Source organism: Triticum aestivum, chromosome 1B, assembly GCF_018294505.1.
Source record: "Triticum aestivum cultivar Chinese Spring chromosome 1B, IWGSC CS RefSeq v2.1, whole genome shotgun sequence".
Taxonomy (NCBI): Eukaryota; Viridiplantae; Streptophyta; class Magnoliopsida; order Poales; family Poaceae; genus Triticum; species Triticum aestivum.
The window spans coordinates 351,574,073-351,600,667 of NC_057795.1; the positions used below are offsets into that span (position 1 = coordinate 351,574,073).

Sequence of the window (26,595 nt, forward strand, 5' to 3'; positions counted from 1 at the left end):
CCAGAAACGAGAGGATGCACCGACTTTCGCGGCTAAAATCGTACACTACACACCATATCTCTGTAGGAGTAGGTCGATCTATCGCACTCTCTAACACACACATGCTGTTAAACACACACAAGCACACGCACGCACCTTGGTCCCGTTGCACCTTCTAACGTGACTTATTACACCTAGACGGAGGGCGTAGTAAGTATACGAGATACGGTGGCACACTGACTTAAGTCGAATACAAGTGCCCAAAATTTGTGTGCATGTTATAATAAGGATTCACTTAAAATAGTACGTGAGCGAACAGAGGGATCAATTGGACAGTGTTCCCGAGCAGTAGCGAGATGTGTGAGGTAGTAAGATACACCGCTGGCACTTTTAATTTTTCTTATTAATTTGTTTTTTTCACCCTCTGACTGGTGGGACCCAACGTACTACGTGGAGAGAGGTAAGATGACTAAGGCTGCATTATTTCTGCACCACTGTGGATAGTCTTACCACCAAAGCTACATGACACGATTATGATTGAAATCCTAATGACTCCCACACATACACAAAAAAAACACGGCATGCCTGTCACACGAATGCAGGAATGTATAAAAGGTTATTTTCCTCTCGTTGAACATAACGGGAGGGTTGTGTAGCTGGTTAGCCTGTTCGCTCATCAAACTTGAGGTCTCGGGTTCGATAACTACACTTGAGCATAATTTTTGACAGGAGGATTCTTTGACTGGTCAAAATGTTTTCTAGGGTTTGCACGCTTCACACTCTCTCTCCAGTATATATATACACGCTGGAGCCTCAGCGCTTGTAGTTGCTCTCTTCACACTCTCTTGCCCTCTCCCGCTGGATCCTCAACGCTTGTAGTTGCTCTCTTCACACTCTCTCGCCCTCTCCAGATCTAAACAAGACTTCGTTGGCCTCTCTCTCCCCCCACTGCTGCTCAAAGAGCTGGCAGGATCCGTCCGCCGGGAAGGGAAGGAGGCTTAACGCTGTCGCCGTCCGCGAGGGAGGGAATCCACTACCGGCGCTGTTGTTCACTTTCCACCCAGTGGCGACGCGGGAGGGCCTCCGACCCGTCTTCTTCACTGCCATCCCGTCGCCCACCGAACCACGCCCCAAGAACCTTAAGGTATATTTTACTTACTCCACATGCATTGCTCTAGCTGCATGTATACCATGAATATAGGACGTGGTTCAAAGAGTAAAGGAGTGGGGGAAAGTAGTGGGAAAAGTTGTATATAACATGAATCTAGGACGTGGTTCAAAGAGGAAATTAAGGGGGAAAGTTGTATAGCATGAATCTAGGACGTGGTTCAAAGAGGAAAGGAATGGGGGAAAGTAGTGGGTAAAGTTGTATCGCATAAATCTAGGACGTGGTTCAAAGAGGAAAGGAAGGGGCAAAAGTACTAGTTCAAAAAGGAAAGGAAGGGATAAGGCTGTAGAGTTTGAGCAGGACTAGATTTGCTGCACTCACATAGGGAAAGGTGTCTAAAGATAACAAAACTAGCACCAACACAAATATGCTCCTTGGTTGTTTGTTCTTTGTTGCAACAGACTGTGCATGACCACAGTACATCGGTAGATGCACATGGTGATGGTGCGTCCACTATCCCGTGCAACTCATTAGCTGTTGTTAATCTATGGCCCTGTTTGGTTAAAAACTCCCTAGTCCCTACCTGCTTGGTTCCAGGGACTAAACATGGACTAGAGGTTATTAAATGACATGATCAAAGACCATGTTATCCCTAGTAATGAACTAATAGAAACAAGGTGCGATGCGTGGCAGGGGCAACTGTTGGAAAAAGTCCCAAAAAGACTCCCTCGGGGTCTTCTTTCTTTAGTCCCAAATGCCCACTTTTAGTCCCGAAAAGTCCCTCCTGTTTGGTTTAGATGTGACTGACACAGAGTTTTTTTAGTCCCTACACCAAAATGTCCCTGTAAACAAACACCCTCTAATAATGCCGCTGGAAAATTGATGCAATGCCACAGTTAAAAGCAAATTACATGTTTAATGAATTTTATTGTTAATATAATCTCTATGTTAATATTAATCAATGCCACCATTTGAGAAATGCTACTGTCTTTCTTTCTTTCCCATTTCGATAAGGTAGATGCTTATTTTTGTTGGCTTCTGTGTCATCCACCGTTATTGAGCACTAATTGTCTCCTTTGCACCTCTGTGTAAACAGGGTTATCTACTTCACCTCATTGCCATTGTGACCTTTTGTTGCACTGCACAAAACACTTTTGTTTTAAGACTGTTTTGTGCAGTTCAACCAAAATGTCACACCGACAACGTTGCTTGATTGCTTGATCTTAGTGGAACTGCCCAAGAGGAGATCTTACTTCCTATCCGTTAAGGCAAATTTGGTTCAGATCTTCTTCTTGTGAGTTGTTTGAATTTCGCATCATGAGAGGTCAGTACTAGCCTTCTTTCACATGATTCTGCAGTGTGCTTTCATATGTTGTGCTACTTGTACGATAATGTTGCTTGATTTTAGTAAACTGCACAAATGGAGACAAGACTTCCAATCTGTATGTGCACCATAATATCCATTGAGGTAAGATAATGATATTTCACAACTGCTGGCCTGTATTTTGCCACTTTCATCAGAAAATTAAGTTTAGTACTATACTTGTGCTCCCTAATTGACATGCCAAATCTTACATTGAAGGCGAAGCTTGTCTCTTATTGAACCAAGTGATGAAGGGGAAGAACAAGCGGAAGAAAAACAAAAATCAACTCCCGGTGCTGTAATGAAGCACTGGAACTGTGATGACACAAGTAATGATATAGTTTTGCATCTTAATTTATTGCTATGGCTGGAACGAGCAATTGTTTTGCCACTGATTTGATGCCATACGTAATTATCTCTACTTGTGCAAACAGGGATCTTCTTTGAAGATACCATATATTTTAGTGGAACTGCACAAAAAGATATAGTAAGCATGGCCACCATAGTAGATAGCAACAGATGGTTCCGAAGAAGTGCTTCATCTGTATTCTCTACACAATCAGCCTCCTAACAAAGGTTGGTACTCGCCCACTAATTCATCCATATGATTGAGCTTTGTAATCTCTATTAGCGTTGTGCTACTGTTTAGATACTGTCATGAAAAAGTGGTATTGTCCTTGAGAAGTGCTTCATCTGTGTTGTTTTAAATATTTCCTTTCCCTTTTTTCGAGCAAATAGGGATGCTAGCATTTAGTTGTCCTCTTTTCTTTGCACAATAGGATCATCTTCCTCTGAAGAAGAATATGGAGTACGTGAAGTCACTAGTTCCGATTATGCCAGGATGAAGAAGCATTGTATCTTCTCATCAGAAGGAGAAGTTGAAGGATGGTTACATTACTCCCCACAAGGCCAAACTAACTTCAGCTCAGAAGGACTGACAAATCTCCATTTTTTTGCTGTGATGCACGAGTACAATGTTGTTCTAGGATTCTCATCAGAAGGAGCAGTTGAAGGATGGTTACATTACTCCCCACAAGACCAATCTAACTTCAGCTCAGAAGGACTGACAAATCTCCATTTTTGCTGTGATGCGCGAGTACAATGTTGTTCTAGGATTCTTTCTGGTGAGTTCCATTTTTCTAAAAGTGTGCTTTACATGGACCATGTAGGTGCCTATTTAAACTGTCAATTCATAGTACATTTTGCTTTATACTAATAACTTTTTTGTATTTGTGCAAACAGGGGTGATCGGCTTGATTTCAATGGGAACTGCACAAAATGTTCATGAATACATTGAATCATTCATTTCCACCACAAGAAAGGAGGTGCCGATAAGTTCAAGGCGTTGCAACATATAAGGGCGAAATCATACAAGCTACGCGTGAATTTGGTTGATTTTGGTGGAACTGCACAAAAAGAACAGTTGGTTTATTTAGCACGAGGTGCCATGTCAATGTCCGAACTGATGGCAAACCCTGCCCATTCCACAATCGTAGGCATTTGATATTTTGGAATGGGACAACCTTGTCAGATTTTTCTCATTGATTTTAAGACATGCGTTTGATATTTTCGAATGGGACGCCCTTGCTGTCAGCAGCGTCGATCAATTTTTTCTTTATTCTTTAGTTGTGAAGTAAATATTGCCTCTAACATGTGAGTCGCTGAGATGCATAATCATCGATTGTTTTGAATGTTCTCTATGAATTGCCAGCCCTGTGTGTTTGATTGCAATGTACAGAAACGCTAAAAAGCTGCTCAAACTCTTTGTACTCCTTCTGTTCCTTTTTACTTCGCACATTGTGAAAGTGCATACTTTTTTGCATAAGATTGGTCAAAGTAGAGATACTTTGACTGCAGACAAAACTTGTATAGAAAGGACCAGAGGGAGTACATGTGAAACTGCTGCAAACGAGGTGATCACCCTGGGAATAATGCTAGTACGTATTGTTTTGCATGTTCATCCAATGCCAGTGATACAGGAATTCAAACTAATCGAAATAAATTCATTCATACACGGTCGGATTTCATATAAACATGCCAGATTTAATTACATTCCATACATTCTTCAACTAAAAAGGGGTGTTTGTGGCTGCATGCATCTCCCAGATGCAGAGGCCGGGGGTCATCCTCCTTTTATAAAAAAAACTAAAAAGGGGTGCGCTGGAGGTATAATTAATTAACCAAAGCTACCCACCTGTGTCTCGCTGAGCCGAACATAAGCTTCAGTGACTTAACTGCAGGTGCAGTTGCATAACTGACATGTGGACTGTTGGGCCCACGTGTCAGTCAGCCAACTGCACCAGCAGTTAAGTAGAAGCAGTGTTCTTCTCCAGCGCAGCTCTCCGACTCCACGTCGCCGCCAAGAAGCTAACCGGCCGTCAATGGTCAACCCGCCTAGCTTGGCTTCAACCGGAGGGTAGCAGCGGTGGCCTTACTTGGACCCGAGCGGCGGTGACCTACCGTGTTCTACTCTTCCTTGTTTTCTGTGTGGCGCAACCTCGTTGGCAGCGGGGCGAGGCCTCGGCTGAGCCGGCGATGTCCTCTGTCTCGTTGCCGACGGGCGGCGCCTCAGTGGAGCAGTGGAAATCCTCCCCCACGTTGCCGGCAGGGTGGGGCCTCTGATGAGCCGGCGATGTCCTCTGCCTCGTTGTTGGCGGGGCGGGGCCTCGGTGGAGCCGGCGGTGTCCTCTGCCTCGTTGTTGGTGCCACGGGGCCTCGGCGGAGCCGACGGTGTCCTCTGCCTCGTTGTTGGCGCCGCGGGGCGTCGTCAACACCAACGGAGCGGGGACTCGTCGGAGCCGGCATTGTCCTCTGCCTCGTCCTTGGTCTCGCCAAATAGCGCCTCGCCCGCTTCATTGCCCTCTTTGCTAGCCTCTTTGTAGGTGGCCGCAGCCTCCGCCACCCGCATGCGGTACCGCCAGCGCTCGAGGCGGCCCTTGCGGGCAGAGCGATATGAGTTGAGCAGTGCCTCCTGCTCCGCCCGCTCTGCGGCGATCTACTCCTCTGCCTGCAGGTGCTCCTGGAGGAGATGGTGGTTGTAGGCGGCGGCGGCCTGCGCCTCCCGAAACTGCTCCTCATGCATCTGCCTCACCCTGTCCATATATTGGGCACGGGCCTCGCTGATGGTCATGGTGCAATGCACCGGCGAGGATGGCACGAAGGAGGGGGTTGGCGCCGGATCATCGACTACCATGTTCTCCATTGGGACGTCGTCGTCCTCTGGCTGCCTGCCGGCCAGCCGATCGGCAGCAATGGCTACTATCTCCTTGTAGTCCGTCGTCCGCCCGTCCCGAAGAGCGCTGGAGCGCGAGGAAGCCATGGTGGGCAGTAGTGGTGTGGACAGGAGAAAGGCAACGGATGCGGATGACTGCGGCTATGGCCGGCGCAGCAATTTATATAGCAATGGTGGGCGGGCGGAGGGACGGACGTGTGAAGTAGCCGCCTCGGCAACCGCGTATCATTAATGTGTGCGGCAGATGGACGGACGGACGACACTTGTGTCGTTTGAAGGCGGAGCAATAGCCTGCACCGGGAAGCGGGGTGGCCGACGCTGACTGTTTCGGGTGGAAAGCGCGCGCGGGCGAGGAGAACACTTTACTTGGATAGGATGACAATGGGGACCCACCAGGTCCATAGCCTCACATATGCAAAATTGTCTCTACCATAGCTTGTTGTAGACACACCTATCACAGCCGCATGTCCTGTTTCTGAGATTCGTGCACAGCGGGAGGTTGGGAAATTATGGATGGGTAATGGTGAGTTTTGACAGCTCGCATGTCAGGGAAAGGCTGCACGCGAGGGACAACACTTCCGGTGGTCCAACTGACATGCACATGGCCGATATGGGTAGAGTTGGTGTGTGAAGCTCACTTTTGGAGCAATGGAACCTCTGGCCGAAACGTATAACGGATGCAGCGGCCGGTAGCCCTTGTGTTCAAAAAGCATGTGGTCACGTGAGGAGGCCTGTACGATGTAGATTAAAATAGTAGCACGCAACAGCTGTGAGGCACCCCTGTACGGATGTACAAAATATGGGATTGAGATGTGCTGGGTCTACATTAGTAAGTTTGGAGATGGGATTGAAAACATGAGGGGTGTCTTAGTGTGGTATCGGACTAACTTTTCTGTAATTATAGGATCATTTGTAATGCGGGATTCAAAGAGCAAAAGTATGCTAGGTCTCTTGAGAATGTTATCTGGCTCAACGCTTTACCAAGTAGTAATTGTCAACCATGCATGAGTTTTGCGTGGCGACACATCCACTCAGTCTGAAGTTGCCATTTTTCTGCAGTTTCTGCACTACACAAGCACGTTTATGTGAACATAAGTAATACGGACACCGGTGCGCATGGAGTACTAGCTAGCTATAAGTTACTATATCAGCTAGGTAAGTTCATGTACCAGCTAGTTTAGCTAGTCAAACTTCCTGTATCCGCACAGAGAAACTACGACCATCACTCCTTGTCAAAGGGGGTAGCTATTTGTCTGAACCCTGGAATCTAAAGGTAGTCAGTCTCAATACCAATCTGTCTATTGTCAGAGTTCTGCTCTTTATTGGATCTCCAAAGTTACAATCTCCAAAGTTCTGAACCATCATTTTTTTCCAAGTTGGAGACAAGTGCATAGACGAGGTGGAAAGGTATGCATAATAAAAAAATTTCCCTTGCTCTTCGGCCATCCAATTTGGACACAGGTGACTACCTGTTTCCAGAACGACACCCTTCAAACAAGACTTAGATGAATTCTGATGGGCCATCACAGTAGACACAAATATGTTTTAGGCATTTAACTTCAGAGAACTAAGTGCAAGCACTACAAAGTATTTGGTCATAAAACCCGGTCATGCATAATACAACAATGCCAAGGATACAAATATGCAAGCACAGTCGCGGTGGATAAAACAAGAGATCTCATAAAACAACAACACAGTTCGGCACCCAATACCATGGTTTGATGCTGATCAAAGAACTAGAAGAAAGATGCAAAGCAAGGCAGCTGTGTCCAGTTTGTATCTAGTCTCCGCGACGAGGTCGTTTGAATTGGGGGAGCACAGTGCAGGTCCTGGAGTTGTGCCTTCCGATCCCACATTTTTTGCATCGACGAGTCTGGGGCGGCTTTGGACCGGCATCGTGATCAGGGCAAGAAGATTTGTAGTGTCCTTCCTCGCCACAGACGCTACATCTGCATGGTGGAGCAGGAGGCTTCATCTTTGGTGTGCGATGAATGGCATTAGCCGACGAAGACGCCCCATTGTGGCGGAGACCATGATGCTGCGTTGTTCCTCGAGAAAACAATGGTGCAATGGCAGTCTTACTGACACACACATCTGAAGCTTCAGTTTCAGACTGCCTTTTGTTGGGCCTCATCGGCGGCGCCCTACGAACACACGAACCTGACGGTGCAGGGTCCAAATGTTCAGGCTCGCTGTCTTCGCTGCTATCGTTGCACTCAGGCATTTGCAGACATTCACATTCCTCGGTATGGTGTTCTTCAGAACCGCACACGGCGCAGGTCGCCGCTGGCTTCTTCCCTTTCTGCTCTAGCATCGATTTCATCCTCTGAGATTTTGGACGACCATGAGAGGGCCTTCTCTGCGGTGGCAAAGGCGCATCGACCGGATCAGACGCAAGGTTAGGGGACATTCTCTGCGGTGGCAAAGGGGCGTCGACCGGTTCAGACGTGAGATCAAGGGGCGCAGCTTCACTGGCATATGCCCCTGAGTTCGGAATTTCTTCAGAAAGGGTAGCAGGAGACGTGCACCTCAAAGTAGCAGGAGACGCGCACCTCAAAGTTTCTTCACTGGCACAATCGGAACCGATGAGGCAAACCATCTTAGGTGGAACTGATGATATCAAACATGGAGCCGATGGATATAGGGGGGAGGGGGGCTGCTAACCCCGGTACGGGAACCGCCAAAAATCAGTGATGGGTCCGTCGAAGTTAACCTCGATGCACGAGCACCCATTCGTTCGTGGAACCGATATCGGTTACCACAGACGCGAACCGCCTTATCACACACAAGGAGCCGACGAGGCAAACCATCTCAAGTGGAACCGATGATATCAACCATGGAGCCGATGGATATAGGGGGGAGGAGGGCCGCTAACCCCGGTACGGGAACCGCCAAAAATCAGTGATGGGTCCGTCGAAGTTAACCTCGATGACGAGCACCCGTCCGTTTGTGGAACTGATATCGGTAATGGAGTTCGCGAACCGCATTATCACACACTCGGAACCGACGCGGCAAACCATCTCAGGTGGAACCGACGATATCAACCATGGAGCTGATGGATTTAGGGGCGAGGGGGCTGGCAACCCCGTTACGGGAACCGCCAAAAATCAGTGATCGGTCCGTCGAAGTTAACCTCGATGCACGGGCACCCGCTCGTTCGTGGAACCGATATCGTTTACGGAGGTCGTGAACCGCCTTCCGTACGAGTCAACTAACACTCGCACAGGCTCGTACGCACGCGTCTTAAGTGCTCGCTCAGCAGCCTAAATGGGCATGCATTACTACGGTAGGTCGTGAAGCTGTATACATGCATTCAAAGACCAACCCAATCTCACGAAATTGAAGCCACAGCAGGACTGATACGTACAGGCGTGTGACAAGTACGGCTCCATTACACACACGTACGACTTTTTCAAACCAACAAGACCATATCACATGAGCCGTATGATGGCAGACCACATGTGTTTCACGACATGTGACCGACGTGGACGTGCTGCACGCGACAAGACACTCATGTGTACGTATACATAGTATAGCAGGTTCAACACGTGGCTCACATAGGTTCCTCCCGGGCATACGCATGGACCCGTCACGGATATCTGACCGAACCTGCGTCCGTCTCGTCGTGGGCGTCACGTGCAAGAAAAACGAGACATAACGGCGCGCCGTACACATAAGAACCTGCACGTAGCGCTGCCCACTAGTTGGAACTTGATATATACAATGCTACCAATGGCCACCATCTCGTACGCACACGCCCGACAGGCTTTTTGTCAGGCAATTAGGCATAAAGCTGCCAGAACCGGCCTGCCAGCACAGCTAAATCATCAGAGCACATGGGCTTCAAATAGTACTATAACAAATAGCTAGTACGAATCACAAAGCACACCAACGTTACTGATAGCTATTTCCAGGGCAAGCTATGAAACAAAATCCTCTTCCTATATATATATATATATATATATATATATATATATATATATATATATATATATATATATATATAAACGGTCTATTCTGTTAATATTAGCAGAATAACTATTCTGCACACCACTTCGGCACTGCACGCTGAACAGAAGCGCACTGCATCATTTTGACGACGAGCACTGCAATAGAGACTAGTGAACTTCGCGTCAAAAAAAAATTGCATGCAGTGTTTTTCTGGTACTGTTTTCACTCTAGTTTTTTAACCGTTTATTGGAACGAGGCGTATAATATACCGTTGGAAAGCTATGGATTAGGTGCAACTTCGCCATGTTGAACACTTTTCGAGATTCCTTGCGGTTTAAGAGCAGTTTCAAAAACGGCACGGCGGACGACGAGTGGCAGCGAGCGTATTTTCGCGATTTTTTCTAAACCGTTCATCGCAATAAAGCAAATGATACGCTGCTGGAAAGATATGATCGAGGCGCATCTTTTTCATATATATTATTTTTTGTAATTCGTTATGGTTTAAGAGCAGTTTCAAATTTGCTAAATCGCGGAATTCTGTTTTTTCGAATTTTTAGCAATTTTCGTACTGTTTTCGCTCCAGTTTTTGAACCGTTTATCGAAATGAGGCGTGTGATACGCCGTTGGAAAGCTACGAACGAGGCGCAACTTTCATATGTTGGAATGTTTCTGAGAATACTTATGGTTTTTAGTTAATTTTGAAAATTGTACGGCTGGCGACGAGAGGCAGCCGCCGTTTTTCGTGAAATTTTCACAAACCGCTGGTCAAAATGATTCAAATTATATGCCGTTGGAAAGGTATCGACGAGGCGCAACTTTTTTATGTAGAACATGCTCTCTAATTCTTTATGATTTAAGAGCAGTTTTAAAATTACTAAAATGCGGATACTCTGTTTTTTCGCGACACCAAAATCGGCGTGTGTAATTCATCTGACAGAAAACCGCACTTCATCGGACGAAAAACCGCACTGCATCAGACGGGTAAGAGAACTGCATGGTTTCTTTTATTCAAACACAATTTTTTCAAGGACGAGAAAGTAGAGTGCACTTCACATCGGGTGTAAATGAACCACAACACTATCAAGAAGTGAACCACATTACTTTTCTTCGCTTCTGTAACATTTTTTTGCACTTACGTGATGAATAACATCATACGGCCGACCACACTGCTTCATAATGGAAATTGCACTGCATCGGACGGGCAAGTGAGCTGCATAATTTCTTTTGTCAGACGTCAATTTTCCAAGACGAGGAAGTAGACCATGCTTCACGTCTGATCTAACATTTTTTCTGCACTTCACATCTTGGGTAAGTGAACCGCGAGACTACCCAAAGTGAACCTCATGAGTTTTTGTTGTTCTTTTTCTTACTTTTTTATGAACAAGAGTGGACCAGAGACAAGGGCTTAGTACAGTCCACTAAACTGAAAGTGTACTTTTTCGACACGATCAAGTGAGCTGCAAGAAAGTTTCCCCACATGAAGAAGTGCACTCTCGATCAAAAGCAAACTATCCCGAATGTTGATGAAGTGAGCAGGATGTTCTTTTTCTACATCATTGTCATCTTCTCCGAAATAGTGCACTGCACCGAGTAAAAGTGAACCTCTTTGTGGGACAAAAGTGAACCTCTTCGATACAAAATAGATGTCATACAAAAAAATCAGGTAGTAAAAAAATATTTGACCGCACCACACAACCATACGAACTGCATGGGCTACATCCGCCGTTGACCTGGGACTCTGAGCATTACACACACACACACACACATACACATTACCGTCCACCACGCCAAATTCAGCACTGAATCACCATGAGCTATAAACCGCACTGCCAATGCATAACCAAAACTAAATGCAATAACATTAACATTATTTGCACTAGAGAAAATTAGTCAGAGTGCAATTTCTGAAGTTTCTCAACACACAAAAAACTCCAAACTGCACTGCATCTCTGGAATGGGTAAAAACTCCAAAGTGCACTGCCCGACGCCCTCCTGTGCCCATGGGATGGACTATAACGACAGGCAAAATCGATTACATGGACAATGGCTCCATGATCTATGGTGTGGACAACGTCGACGACCGAAACAAATTGGAGCATGGAATGGGGCGCTGCGGGTGATCTATAGATCGGGGAGGAGAGACCTGTGGGGGAACAACAAAGTGAGCTGCAAGGGAATACTTCTTTGAGTTGAAAACAACAAAGTGAGCTGTGAAAAAAAGTGCTAAAGGGCGCCTGTGTGCACTGCAAAAGGAGTTTGACCGACCGGCGAGCAGAGGAAGCAGGGGAAGGGGGGGCCAAGCGAGATCTCAGTGTTATGGTGCTCGTCAGAAGGGAGGACCAGCCACTCCCGCTAGCCATGTATCCAGGCCGGAAGGGGTCGCCATTGATGGTCGTGCTCGATCTGGCCTATCTCCACCAGGAGTCGCTCCACCTAAATGGGCAAGGTCTCGCCGGATCCAGGGGATACGCCAAGATGCACAGCATGGGGTTGGGTGTTCATTGTATGGAGGTAAGCACGAGAGGGAGGAGCTCGCGAGATGCATCGACAGGCACCAGGCCCGAGGGGTGGCCCTTGATCCATTGCGAGGGTCGCTGTGTTTTGAACATGGGGGTGCAGAAGAGCTCGGATCTGGCTTGTGGAAGGAGGTACACAGAGGAGAGGCAGCCGTGGACTGCACCCACCGGCGAACTACACTGCGCGAACCTGCCGACGACGGGAGTGAAGCCCGTGGTGCTGCCATGTGGATCTGGAGTCGATGGGTGGAGAGCGTGCTGGGGAGGGGAGCATGCGGGGCACCGGATGGGAGAAAGGTAGCGGCGGGGTGGCCGTGGAGGCATGGATTTAGCCGCGCGCCCATCCTCGTGAGCTTGGAGCGCCGTGGGTGGGCTGCCCCGACTGGTGTCCTCCCACACCGGTGCGGTGCGCGGCGGAGGCGCATCCGGTGGGGAGCAGGTGGGGCGGCGGGAGGCCAACGCGGCCTGGCTTCAGTAGCAGGGCATCGCGTGGGGTTGCCGTGGCCTCGATCCGGCGCAGGGACGTCGCGGGGGCCCGGCGCGGCCTGGATCCGGCTCCGGCTCGTAGTGGCCGAGGGGGGCGGGTGGTGGCCGAGGCGGGGCGCCGCGTGGTTCTGGTTGGGGCGGGTGGCGCGTGGTTATTACCGTCGGCGGGCGGCGCAGGGTGGTGGCTGGCGGCGGGCGACCACGGGGAGTGGTACGAGGGTGGTTGGTGGCCGGGGCGGGCGGCGCTGCCTGGTGGTTGGATCGGGAGGTGGGGGAAGCCCTGTTTGACCACGGGGAGTGGTGCGGGGTGGGTTGAGATGGTGGTGGTGGGTGGGGGTGGTTTTCTTTTTCATTGTCTGCGCGGTTCGCTTCGCGTTTTGTTGCAGTGCCGAACTGTTAGCAGAATAAGAAGTTTTGGTGTGCGGAATAAGGTCTTAAGGGGTGTTATCATAATAGACCCACCCTATATATATATAATTTATTTTGCTTCCTCCTGGTTTCCTGACATCACGGTCCCACACCATTTTCTACCTATGTACTCCCTCCTTTCCGGTTTATAGGGCTTATCTCAAAATTTTAGTTTTTTCATTTTATAAGGCTCAATTTGATTGTTTTCCATCACATGTTCAGATTCCAAGGTGCATTGAATCATTGCATGCAAGTATTAAGAGAAAATTGACCAATGCATGTACTTTATGCATGCATGCATTGCAATTAATGCATTGATAAACATAATTTTTTGACGATAACAAGAGCATTAATTAGGTGCTTTTGCAAAACTAGAAAAAGTATTCCACCACTCGCCATCTATCTTGATTGGTGAGATTTTTGAATTGAGCATTATAAACCGGAAAGGAGGGAGTAGTCAATAAACGAGAGAATTGCACAAGAAGCGGCCGACAGCTGGGACCAAGCAGCTCGAGCAGTATTTGTGTTTTTGAGGTGTGAGCACTACAGAGTTTTTCGATGTTTACCCCAGATATTAATTTTTCTCCTCTGAACAACAACGAAAACATCGCTGCAGGTATTAACTGGGCGGGCTGTGGCCCATCTAGCCCAGGCCAGATATCCAGCCCAGATATTAATTTTTTTCAAGCTGAAAATGGCTAGCCCAGCTATACTTTTTTTTTAGAAATACCCAGGCAAGGTCAAGTTGTTATTCTCCGCCTCGCTGGGCTGCAAATCTTTCCTAGGAGGGATGCATTAGGCTTAACAAGAAAATGAGCTTTAAGAAATAATAAATGGGATGTAATTATAAAAACTGGGTAGTAACTATAAAAAAATGCACCAAATAGTGATTACTTTATAAAATATTATTTTTGGAATATTGAAAATTTTAATTTCATTAATTGTTGCGAGTGGAATGTTTCGTTGATTTTTACGCAATATAAATTTATATTGAATTGTATTTAATCTGACTAAAATTTCAGGATAAAAATATTCGGATCCCATCAAAATATGAGAAATTTTATTGAATTCTGTTTTGAACGGTTGGTTGAAATGGGTTGTACTTTTAACAAACTGTAAATGGGCTGTAGTAAATTCCATTAGAATTCAAAAATGGGCTACACATTCTTACAAATCTCAAATGGGCTATAAGTTCACTGCCACACACTTCTGGCCTTACTAAGTTGACGCATCCCCTAAAAACAGAGTTGACGGGTATGCAAGGCTTTGTCAACTTATAATCAACACACGGTTCTAGCAGCAGTGGCCGTTGGATGTCCATCCAACGGATGTCGTGCTTCTTCTTCAATCTCGGATATTCTAGCTTCACCCGCCCAAAAAATGATTCATCCCCCTTACATCTGGGGCGCACCGTTTCGGAAGCTGACCTGTGGGCCTACTAAGTTGACGTATCAAGGGCTTTGTCAACTTAGTCAATATAAACGATTCTAGATGCAGTGACCGTACGATGTCCATCCAACGACCGTCGTGCTTCTTCAACCTCTGGTCTTCTTGCTCCAGCCGCCCAAAGCAGCGCCGGTCGTGCCGCCTGCTCCTGCCTCCCGTGGAAGGATGTGCTGCCGTGGAGGCCTCACCGCCCCCTACTACTCCCACCGCTGGCCAGACTATCCCTCCACTCACCCACTGACCCACACCCCCTGTTATTCTGCGGCGACGGTAGCGCAGCCGAACTAGTGAACCCTCGTACTCCTCTCCACGTGTGCATCCACTGTCGCGTCTTCCCCGGCTCCGCGTCGTCCCCTTCCTAGGCCTTGCCGTCGTCCACCGTCGTGGTGCTCTCGGTGCGGCGTGGTCAACGTGGTCAAGGAACGACTTCCATCGGACGTGGACTGTACGTGGAGAGGCTGACAGCTGGGTCCACGGCAGCTGCAAGGAAGTGCCTCCTTATTACGCGCAAAATAATTATTCCTCCACCTGACAGCAGGGACCCACGGGACGGGCCACCGTATTTCGCGAAAAAAATGAGTCGCCCCCTGACTGCTGGGACCCATGAGCTACATCTTCGCACGCAAGGAAGTGCGTCCGAAAAAAAACGATTCGCCCCCCTGACTGCTGTGACCCACCAGCTACATCTTCGCACACAAGGAAGTGCGTCCAGAAAAAAAAACGATTCGCCCCCCGACTGTTGGGACCCACCAGCTACTCCTTCGCACGCAAGGAAGTGCGTCCGGGCAAAAAAAAACGATTCGCCCCCCTGACTGCTGGGACCCAGCAGCTACACCTTCGCACGCAAGGAAGTGCGTCCGGGCAAAAAAAAACGATTCGCCCCCCTGACTGCTGGGACCCAGCAGCTACACCTTTGCACGCAAGGAAGTGCGTCCGGGTAAAAAAAAACAACAATTCGCCCCCCCTGACTGCTGGGACCCACCAGCTACATCTTCGCAGGCAAGGAAGTGCCTGACAGTTGGGACCCACCTGGTCGAAGCGTACGTAGCGTTGTCATCCTGGTCGCGAACGTGTACGTACATATTGGTTGATGTAGAGGCGCGCACGTGTCGTAGTAGAGGCGCGCACGTGTCGTAGTAGAGGTGCGCACGTAGCATGTACACGTACGTACAGCGGCGAGGGTGCAAGAAAGAAAATACGGCCACGTACGTACATACGGGCAGGGTCTCTAACGCCTACTCGCGCATACGTACATGGCTGGGTTGGAACAGAGAAACAGCGTCGTCGTCGTGTTCATGGGGAGCCAACCGGCTGGGTCGGAACGGAATGCGTGGTCGTGTTCATCGGGAGGGCTTGGACGGAACAGGCGATGGAAACGAGGCCTGGCGTACCGCACAATGAAGGAAATGGCCTTGTGTTCGACCGGCCACGTTCGAAACGGGGTCCTGTTGATCGGGAGGGGCCTGGCGTACCGCAAAACGGAGGAAATGTACCTCCTATGGTCGAAGCGGGGGTCCTGTTGATCGGGAGGGATGTGGCGTACCGCAAAACGGACGAAACGGACTTGTGTTGGAGCGCTACGGTCGAAACAGGGGGGAGGGGTGTGGCGTACCACAAAATGGGACTCCACTGGATACTGTTCATCTCCACCGTCGACCTCCTCCAGCCTCCACGGGCTACCGTCGACCTCCTCCAGCCTCCACGGGCTCCTGTTCATCCAGCCTCCACCGCGCGCTACTCCACCGGCTACTGTTCAACGACCCCTCCACGGGCACCCCTCCATCGTCTACTATTCATCCAGCCCTCCACACCACGGGGTCCTATTCAACCACCCCTCCACCGTCTACTGTTCATCCAGCCCTCCACACCACAGGTTCCTGTTCATCCACAGGCAACGCCACCGCTCACTGTTCATCCAACGCCCCCCCCCCCCCCCCGCAACGCTCACTGTTCATCCCAGAGGTAGCATCGGTCGGCTTCAGTTAGTAGCAGTAGCGAAGGAATCGCTCCATCGGGTTCAGTTAACAGCCATCGATCGATCGCTCGGGTTCAGTAACGCGTAGCCTGCAGTACAATCGCTCGGGTTGAGTTAGAGCCCAACGCCTCGCTCGGCTTCAGTTAGAGCCAACGCCTCGCACACACACGCGTACGTATGACAGAAACGCGCATCGCTCCGCCCCCGACCTCCCACCGTAACCGGCAACTCCCCGAAATTTTCCTCCCCCTCGCTTCTACCACGGTTTTTTCCGTCATGGACGACCCAAAGAATGTCACGCAGCTGCGTCTCCGGCCCGCCCAGGACGAAAAGCCTATTTTCTGTCATGATTTTTTGTCATAGAAGTAGGAGCCCACCACATCTATGATGATACCGGGTTTTGTCACAATTATCGTCATAGAAGTGTCATATGTATGACAGAATTTTTTTTTATTCGGCCCAAAATGTCACGGATGTGTCTTTGTTTTGTAGTGACAAGGTGTGAAGTTGAGTGAGACTCAATGCCCGACCACTGTAGAAGATAGAGAGAAAATGGAAGTTATTCCCTGTGCCTCGGCCATAGGTTCTATCATATATGAAATGCTGTGTATCAGACCTGATGTGTGCCTTGCTATAAGTATAGTAGGGAGGTACCAAAGTAATCCAGAAGTGGATCACTGGACAGCGGTCAAGAACATCCTAAAATACCTGAAAATGACTAAGGATATTTTCTCATTTATGGAGGTGACAAAGAGCTCGTCGTAAATGGTTACGTCGATGCAAGCTTTGACACTCATCTAGATGACTCTAAGTCGCAATCCGGATACATATTTATATTGAACGGTGGAGCTGTCAGTTGGTGCAGTTCCAAGCAGAGCATCGTGGCGGGATCTATGTGTGAAGCGGAGTACATAGCTGCTTTAGAAGCAGCAAATGAAGGAGTTCATATCTGATCTAGGTGTAATACCTGGTGCATCGGGTCCAATGAAAATCTTTTGTGACAATATTGATGCAATTGCTTTGGCAAAGGAATCCAGATTTCACAAGAGAACCAAACACATCGCTTCAATTCCATCCGACATCAAGTCACAGAGGGAGACATAGAGATTTGCAAATACATACGGATCTGAATGTTGCAGACCCGTTGACTAAGCCTCTTCCACGAGCAAAACATGATCAGCACCAAGACTCCATGGGTGTTAGAATCATTACTATGTAATCTAGATTATTTACTCTAGTGCAAACGAGAGACTGAAGGAAATATGCCCTAGAGGCAATAATAAAGTTCTTATTTATATTTCCTTATATCATGATAAATGTTTATTATTCATGCTAGAATTGTATTAACCAGAAACTTAGTACATGTGTGAATACATAGACAAACAGAGTGTCCCTAGTATGCCTATACTTGACTAGCCCGTTAATAAAAAATGGTTAAGTTTCCTAGCGATAGACATGTGTTGTCATTTGATGAAAGGGATCACATCATTAGAGAATGATGTGATGGACAAGACCCATCCGTTAGCTTGGCATAATGATCGTTTAGTTTTATTGCTATTGCTTTCTTCATGACTTATACATGTTCCTTTGACTATGAGATTATGCAACTCCCGAATACCGGAGGAACACCTTGTGTGCTATCAAATGTCACAACGTAACTGGGTGATTATAAAGATGCTCTACAGGTGCTTTCGAAGGTGTTTGTTGGGTTGGCATAGATCAAGATTAGGATTTGTCACTCCATGTATCGGAGAGGTATCTTTGGGCCCTCTTGGTAATGCACATCACTATAAGCCTTGCAAGCAATGTGACTAATGAGTTAGTTATGGGATGATGCATTACAGAACGAGTAAAGAGACTTGCCGGTAACGAGATTGAACTAGGTATGAGGATACCGACAATCGAATCCCGGGCAAGTAACATACCGATGACAAAGGGAATAATGTATGTTGTTATGCGGTTTGACCGATAAAGATCTTTGTAGAATATGTAGGAGCCAATATGAGCATCCAGGTTCCACTATTGGTTATTGACTGGAGAAGTGTCTCGGTCATGTCTGCATAGTTCTCGAACCCGTAGGGTCCGCACGCTTAACGTTCGATGATGATTTGTATTATGAGTTATGTGATTTGATGACCGAAGTTTGTTCGGAGTCCCGGATGATATCACGGACATGAAGAGGAGTCTCGAAATGGTCGAGCATAAAAATTGATATATTGGACTATGTTATTCGGACACCGGAAGAGTTTCGAATGGTACCGGATAAAAACGGAGTGCCGGAGGGGTTACCGGAACCCCACGGGGAAGCAATGGGACATGATGGGCCACAGGGGAGAGAGAGGACAACCCACATAGGGGAGGCACCCCCCCATGGGGAGTCCGAATAGGACTAGGGGAGGGGGCGCGGCCCCCCTTTCCCTCTCCCTCTCCCTCTCCCCTCCTCCCCCCTTCCACCAGGTGGAATCCTACTAGGACTTGGAGTCCTAGTAGGACTCCCTTCTCCTGGCGCGCCCTACAGGGGCCAGCCGGCCTTCCCCTCTTCTTCTTTATATACGGAGGCAGGGGGCACCCTAGAACACATAAGTTTCTCTTAACCGTGTGTGGTGCCCCCCTCCACAGTTACACACCTCGGTCATATCGTCGTAGTGCTTAGGTGAAGCCCTGCGCCGGTAACATCATCATCACCGTCACCACACCGTCGTGCTGACGGAACTCTCCCTCGCCCTCAACTGGATCAAGAGATCGAGGGACGTTATCGAGCTGAACGTGTGCTGAATGCGGAGGTGCCGTACGTTTAGTGCTTGGATCGGTTGGATCGTGAAGACGTTCGACTACATCAACCGCGTTACTAAATGCTTCCGCTTTCGGTCTACGAGGGTACGTGGACACACTCTCCCCGCTCATTGCTATGCTTCTCCTAGATAGATCTTGCATGATCGTAGGAAATTTTTTGAAATTACTGCGTTCCCCAACAAGCACATGGCTCTAGCTTCAAGAGACTTTTTGGGGCCACAAGAGGAACTTCAACTCCAACAATTCAAAGGAAAACTCAAGTAGTTTCAAGCCAAAAGGTCAAGGAGTTAGGACTTGCTACAATTGTGGGAACATGAGTCACTTCATCGCGGATTGCCCATATGAGAAGAGGGAAGACAACGGAGGCAAGCTTATCCGCAAGGACAAGTCCAAGTCTTCCAAAACAAGAACTCCGTGAAGAAGAAGCCTCAAAGGGTGTTGGTGGTGCAAGAAGAGTGCCTCCTCGATGAAGACGATGATGATGAACCAAGTGGTGACTTCGACTCCCCCAATGGGAACAAGATCACCACCCACAACTGCCTCCTCCAACCAAACCATTCATCTCAACTAACCCATCTCCGATGAATTGTGTGGCGGAAAGTGTGGAGACTAAGGAAGAAGAAAATGAGTTGGGAAAATTCATGTCCAAAATCAAGGGAGAAACCACGAGGCATTTTGAGGCGCCCTTGGAACAACTTGGAGAAGGAAATGCAATTATTGAATCTCAAGATGAGGCCATCATGAGGATAGAAGGGCATAGTCATGAGTATGCCGATGAGATCGCGGATCAATTTCTAGCTCTCGGGGAAGAGCAAGGTCTTAGGTTATCTCTTGAAGTGACACATATTCTGGAGATTGCCAAATTAACTAAAGACCTTGATCATGCTCATGCTATTTCTAATGATCTCAATGCTAAAAATGATAATCTAGAGGGGAACTAGTCGTTCTAGTTCAGAGCAAAGGACCATATTTCCTCAAAAGAAAAACTACCCTATACATTCCAAATGACCAAATCTTGTTCTTGTATCATACCAAACATGAAGGGCATACATATATGATTAACTAATCGGAGACTTCGTGAGTTGTTCTACCAAGCCAAGATAATTTCCAAATCCTCATATGCGACTTGCCACATCTCCCCTACTAATTCGAGTGCCCCTCCCAATTTCTTCAACTATCCAAGGGCCGACGGTGACTCCTCTCAGTGACTGAGATCTCATCATACCTCTTCGACTGTATCACTTTAGTTAAACTAGCCATGATGTTACGGTTATTGTTTTGCTAAAAACAAACACTAACCATTGTGCTCTACATATATCATGGCTTAGTTGTGGGAGCAATATATCATGCCAAGTTTGTATCTTCTGACCCGATGGTTGTTAGAATTACTGCCAACTCTAGGTTGTATTTAAGCTTGGTGCTATCTTTATACTCCCTTTGCTCACTATTATAAGATGTTCTAACCCATTTTTGACTAGGATGTATGTAGACGTATTTTAGTGTGTTTGTTCACTCATTTCGGTCCATACATAGGACATATTAAAATATCCAAAACATCTTATATTTGTGAACGGAGGGAGTAGTAAATAATGTTAGCTCACCTTTTCTCTATCCTTCTCCGACAAGTTGCAACTGAATTGTTCAATATATGTCATGCCCTGTTGTCCTCCATAACCTTTGTAATTATGCAACTTCCTAGGTTTAGATTTGCCTACCGGTGGTATGTGAAACTACTGTACGTTGCAGCTGGCCTTAGAACATCGTATGAATGTTGATCTATTTTTTTGTAATGCTTCCTGGCTTGTATGATTCACCCCTTCACTCGTTCCTTTTGTGACTTTTCGTTGTTCGATTTCTGGGCATTACCGTCGGTCGCAGTTTGTAGCACGACTGCTGTCATGAACCGAAAATGTCCCTGGCAGCTCGCCATGGCTGCTAAGAACTTAAGACGTGTTATGCTTATAAAAAGACCATGACATAATTTGTTGCTGCTGTTTCTAGATGGGTTTTCTAGATCAATTCAATTTTGCCAAATGTTGTTCAGAGGATACATGTGTTGCTCATTGACTCATTGCTAGATTTCTGGGCTTGATCCAGAATGATATTACACAATCTGTAGCACAATTACACACACAAAAATTCTGTTACAATGCGCAATTTACATCTACGGAATGATATTTTATCTCACCTCAAATGGCATGAGCCGCATACTGGGACATCTTACGTAAATCAGGAAACTTCAAAAAATGATTTTTGAATTCTTGAATTTTTCAGGAAAATTCACACTTGAAACTTCATAAAATGTTTTTTGAATTTTTCAGAAAAGGGCTCCATGGATCCCAAGCTCCAATAGCAATTTACGTATATTTAACCCTTATAAAGTATATTGTTAAGGGTATTTTTCCATCTAGTGTGGTTTGCTATCTCAAAATGAACCCAAAAAGACAGTGCATGGGGTGATGGCTCGCCAAAAAGGTACTCCCTCCGTCCCATAATGTAAGACGTTTTCTGACACTACACTAGAGTCAAAAAACGTCTTACATTATGGGACGGAGGAAGTAGTACATTACAGTACGAACATACAATATGTGTTCCACTCAATGTGCCACCGCTACTGCTAACAACTAGAGAGAAGAGAGAAAAATGATAAAATAACTAAATAAGAAAATGTCTACTGTATATGATCTGCATTCAGGGATCAGGCCCTAGAGCTCAGCAATTCTCTCTAACAAAAGAAAAGATAAACAATAACAAAAAATAATCGTAGAACGATACTGAGGTTCCTCTGCATTTCCTAATGCTGGCAGTACTGCAAGGTTCTAATCTCAACTATGCCCTGTAGATAAACATTTCTTTCCAATGGTCCACGCAAGCTGTTGCCAGAAGTGAGAAGTATCAATAACAAACTTCAGCGATGAGGCTTATGAGGAATGCTCTTCAGTTGAAGTGATGTCACGCCCATGCTGCATCTCAAGCAACTTCTGTTCCTCCTCATCATTCTCTTCCTTCGGCTCAACATTTGGTGCCTTAGGCTTTGTGGTGGATTGCTGGTACAGAACACCACCAGACATGCAGATCAACAGCCCAATTGTTCCCACAAGGGATGAATGCTTGTCCCAGATAAGCAGATTAATCACGACAGTGAGGAGCTTGTTTACTATACCAAGGACCGTAAATCCAGTAGCTGAGATAGCCCGTCTGCAGGAGAACCCAAAGAAGGATATTGCTAACCCAAAAAGGCACGACAAAGCAACCGGAAGAATCACGTCGAATGACAGCCAGTTTGTCATGTTAGAGCTGTCGACCTTCATCTGACTGAACTCTCCCATTACAAGGAGCTCAATGGGGAACAGCATCAAGGCCTCAAGATTGTTGTAAAGCACAAGGCCCCATGTATTCAGGCCAATGGTCATGACAACGTGCTTGATGTATACGAAATCAATGGACATACTCGCTAGGTAGGCCACTGCCCAGCTATAAGCAGTCACAGTGAACTGGTTGTCTGTGAAAACGTAGATCACACTTCCACCAAGTATGGTGGATAGTGAAAGCCATGTCTTGAATGATGGCCATGGTTGGTGAAGGTACAACGTCTCTCCGATGGCCACAAATATTGGCACAGCAGAGCGAAACACAATGAAAGTGTCCACATTGGCATGCAGCAAGAGTTCGCTGTTTGTGAAGATGGAGATGTAGAACATCACAGCAGCAGGTAAGAACTTCCACATGGTTGCGAAATTAAGGCCATCATGCTCAATAAGCTTTGCTTGTCCACATAGGAGAACTCCAACAACACTGGTCAAGTACTGTAGAGCTGTCAGTGCCCCAGGGTACGGAAACTTCATGATTGCCCATTTGTTGATAATGGAGAGCAAAGATGCTGACAGGCAATAACCAGCAGCCAAGCCATACACTGAAGCTTGCTGGACAAGAGTGCTCAATATGCTACTCCAGGCTCCAGTTTTTTGGAGAGCACTGGAACCATTGGCTGAAGAACCTTCTTTCGAGGGCTCTGAGGAATCAGACATCTGCAGCATCCAAAATTATATTTTAAGTGCTCGGAATAAATAAACGAACTGTTAAAATTCACGATGGATCCTACTCATCTTATTTGAATAAGTAACCAGGAGCCTACTGTAACATATGACATAAACAAAACTCTCAGTTCAAAATTCTATACACATGATATTTGATGAGCGTTGAAAATCTGATGAGAAATATATGAACAGGAAAGGTAACCAACATTTCGAAAGTGCCAACCAAGATAACAAAACTGACAAAGTAGTGGTATTAAGCAAGATAACCAACATTAGGGAATTACAACATTGTTTCCGTACTAGTCCGTCTAGTGAAAGAGCAACACTTTTCTTGATGTTAAAAGAAACAATTAAGCCTTGTATGATCACATAAGTCAAGTATCCTACATGGACAGGGTCACAGGGCATAAACATAGCATCCAAGACCAAGAGTAACCATAGTTAAGTTCAGAGGTAGTACTAGTTAAAGAGTTTATCATTATCTGCAGTGATGCAGATTCTCTGAAGTAATGACTATGCAACAACACATGCAAGTTCAGTATCCTACATGGACAGGGGTCACAGGGCATAAACATAGCATGCAAGAGTAACCATAGTTAAGTTCAGAGGTAGTACTAGTTAAAGAGTTTATCATTATCTGCAGTGATGCAGATTCTCTGAAGTAATGACTATGCAACAACACATGCAAGTTCAGTATCCTACATGGACAGGGGTCACAGGGCATAAACATAGCATGCAAGAGTAACCATAGTTAAGTTCAGAGGTAGTACTAGTTAAAGAGTTTATCATTATCTGCAGTGATGCAGATTCTCTGAAGTAATGACTATGCAACAACACATGCAAGTTCAGGGATTCAAAATTTCAAAAGGGTGGCACATATAAACATGCAGCATGCTTAATTAACACATACGAAATGCTGCAAATTTTGTAGAAAGGGATGCATCCCCAACGTTTCCTCACTCGAGCAAATCAAAATCTGCTTGCCAGGACAATACAGAGTACGAGCATAAGATAGACAGTGCCTCCTGCGATTGCTCACTCTAATCGAACAGGAGAACAAATTTAGGCGACATAAATGACGAAATGCGCCACGGAGCGGCCCCGAACCCTAGATCAAATCCGAAGAAGAATCGAAGCATATACCTGGACGGCTTTCTGCGGACTGGGATTTGGAATTTGGAGCAAAATCTACGGGCGGGAGTCGTCGGGGGCTCGTGATCCTCACCGGGGCGACGGGCGCTAGGGAGCGGGGCGGAACAGCGCCGGCGCTGCGGGGCATGGGCTGTCAGACTGCGCCATTGTGGCAAGGGGAGGAGTTTGAGTTGAGGAGGTCGGTGGTGTGGGGTTGGGTTTAGAACGACAGACAGAGAGAGACAGAGGAAGAGAGAGGGGCCGTTTTCGCCTCTCCCTATTTTTGGGCCAGGCCCACCTCGTGTCCGTCGGCTTAAAGAAGTTCAGACATGTTTCTCAAAAAAAAATAAAAAATCAGACATCTGCTAACAAAAAAAAATGATAAGTAAGTGTGGCTGCTGGGATTCGAGCCCAGGTCTCCACGGCCACAACGTGGAATTCTAACCACTAAACTACAGCCACTCTGATGTTTACCTGTGTATCTGCCATTACTTGTGTGAGAGAAACCTGTACGCCGTACGGCAGGAAACTCAGTGTTCAGAGTCTGGATCATTTGGGAACTCAATCTCTGCTGCTGTAAATGCGACGATAAAGCGAAAACTACGTCCTCAAAACGTACATGAGATAAGTGAAGGAGGCCTAATATCGGTCAGAGCACACGATTTTGTAGTACAGCATGCCATGAATATCCTCATGCTTTATCTTAGCCCCAAACGCTATTCAATATAGACAAGACACATTCTAAGCTCGTTATGACACTCATGGAGGTGTTACGTCTCGGTGTTCCTTCAACAAAATTCAGGTCCTCCAAGACATGTCGGCCACTCAACATGAGTTTTCCTTGCAGAGAACCGAGTTAACTAGGCTATCACAGGTCCAGACGAATATCTATCTATATTACAATTGCGATATAGGCTAATAATATTGGAAACCAAGCAACAATGTGATGTGGGATCACTTGCTTTGAAGATAAAAATGGCTCAACTACAACCATCTGGATTGATAGGAGACTTGCTTGCTGTTCTACATTACTGTCCTATGGGGATAAGTTGACTCTCATCAAATCTGTTTTTCACAAGTCTGCCAACTTTTCTCATGAGCACTCTTACCCTTCCTCTTGAAACTGTTGAGAAAATTAATAAATATCTCAGACACTGTTTCTGGAGAAAATATGGCATGGAAGACAAAGGTACTGCCCTCATTGCCTGGAGCAAAGTCTGCAAGCCCAAAAATCAAGGAGGTTTGAGAGTTTTGGATCTGGCAATTCACAACAAAGGTTTACTTATGAAGAACCTTCACATATTCTTCAATGGAGCTCAGCTGCCATGGGTCTCACTGATAGAAAATAATATTATTATTCTGATGGCTTTGTTGAAGACAGAAATGTGGGCTCTTTCTAGTGGAAAAGCATATGCAAACTTATCCCAGAATTCAAAACTGTGGCAAGTACTATTGGAAATGGAGACACAATCTTGTTTTGGAAAGATGACCGGGGACAGGGGATTCTCCAATATGCAGAACATAACTGTCAAACAATTCTCCAAGCACCTGATCAGCTCTCATTATTTCAAACTCCTCTTTCAGTGGAAGCTTTTCATCAGCTGCAGAACATTCAAAATGTCAGTCAAGCTATTCAGCTATCAGATGCCCATGACATTTGGAAATATCCATGGGGCAATCTTTTTTTCTCCATGAAGCTATACAAAAAGCTCACAAACAGGACCAGACAAACAACAACAACAACAACAACAACAACAAAGTCTTTAATCCCAAACAAGTTGGGGTAGGCTAAAGGTGAAATCCATAAGATCTCGCAACCAACTCATGGCTCTGGCACATGGATAGCAAGCTTCCACGCACTCCTGTCCATAGCTAGCTCTTTGGTGATACTCCAATCCTTCAGGTCTCTCTTAACGGACTCCTCCCATGTCAAATTCGGTCTACCCCGCCCTCTCTTGACATTCTCCGCACACTTTAGTCGTCCGCTATGCACTGGAGCTTCTGGAGGCCTGCGCTAAATATGCCCAAACCATCTACGATGTTGGACAAACTTCTCTTCAATTGGTGCTACCCCAACTCTATCTCGTATATCATTATTCCGGACACAATCCTTCCTCGTGTGGCCACACATCCATCTCAACATACGCATCTCCGCCACACCTAACTGTTG

General features: G+C 46.7%; 1 protein-coding gene and 1 non-coding gene across 2 annotated transcripts; both read right to left on the reverse strand.

Moving 5' to 3' along the window:
* Window positions 1-21,833: 21,833 nt before the first annotated feature.
* Window positions 21,834-24,671, reverse strand: LOC123123442 (GDP-mannose transporter GONST3). Its single transcript, XM_044543952.1, has 2 exons — window positions 24,438-24,671; window positions 21,834-23,285 (listed from the first exon to the last, which is right to left on the reverse strand). Exon 2 carries the CDS (start codon window positions 23,283-23,285, stop codon window positions 22,179-22,181), a length of 1,107 nt encoding a protein of 368 aa, XP_044399887.1. The 5' UTR covers window positions 24,438-24,671; the 3' UTR covers window positions 21,834-22,178.
* A 144-nt stretch (window positions 24,672-24,815) lies between these two features.
* Window positions 24,816-24,887, reverse strand: TRNAH-GUG (transfer RNA histidin (anticodon GUG)). Its single transcript has one exon. It is a non-coding gene; the product is annotated as a tRNA-His (tRNA).
* Between the last annotated feature and the right edge of the window lie 1,708 nt (window positions 24,888-26,595).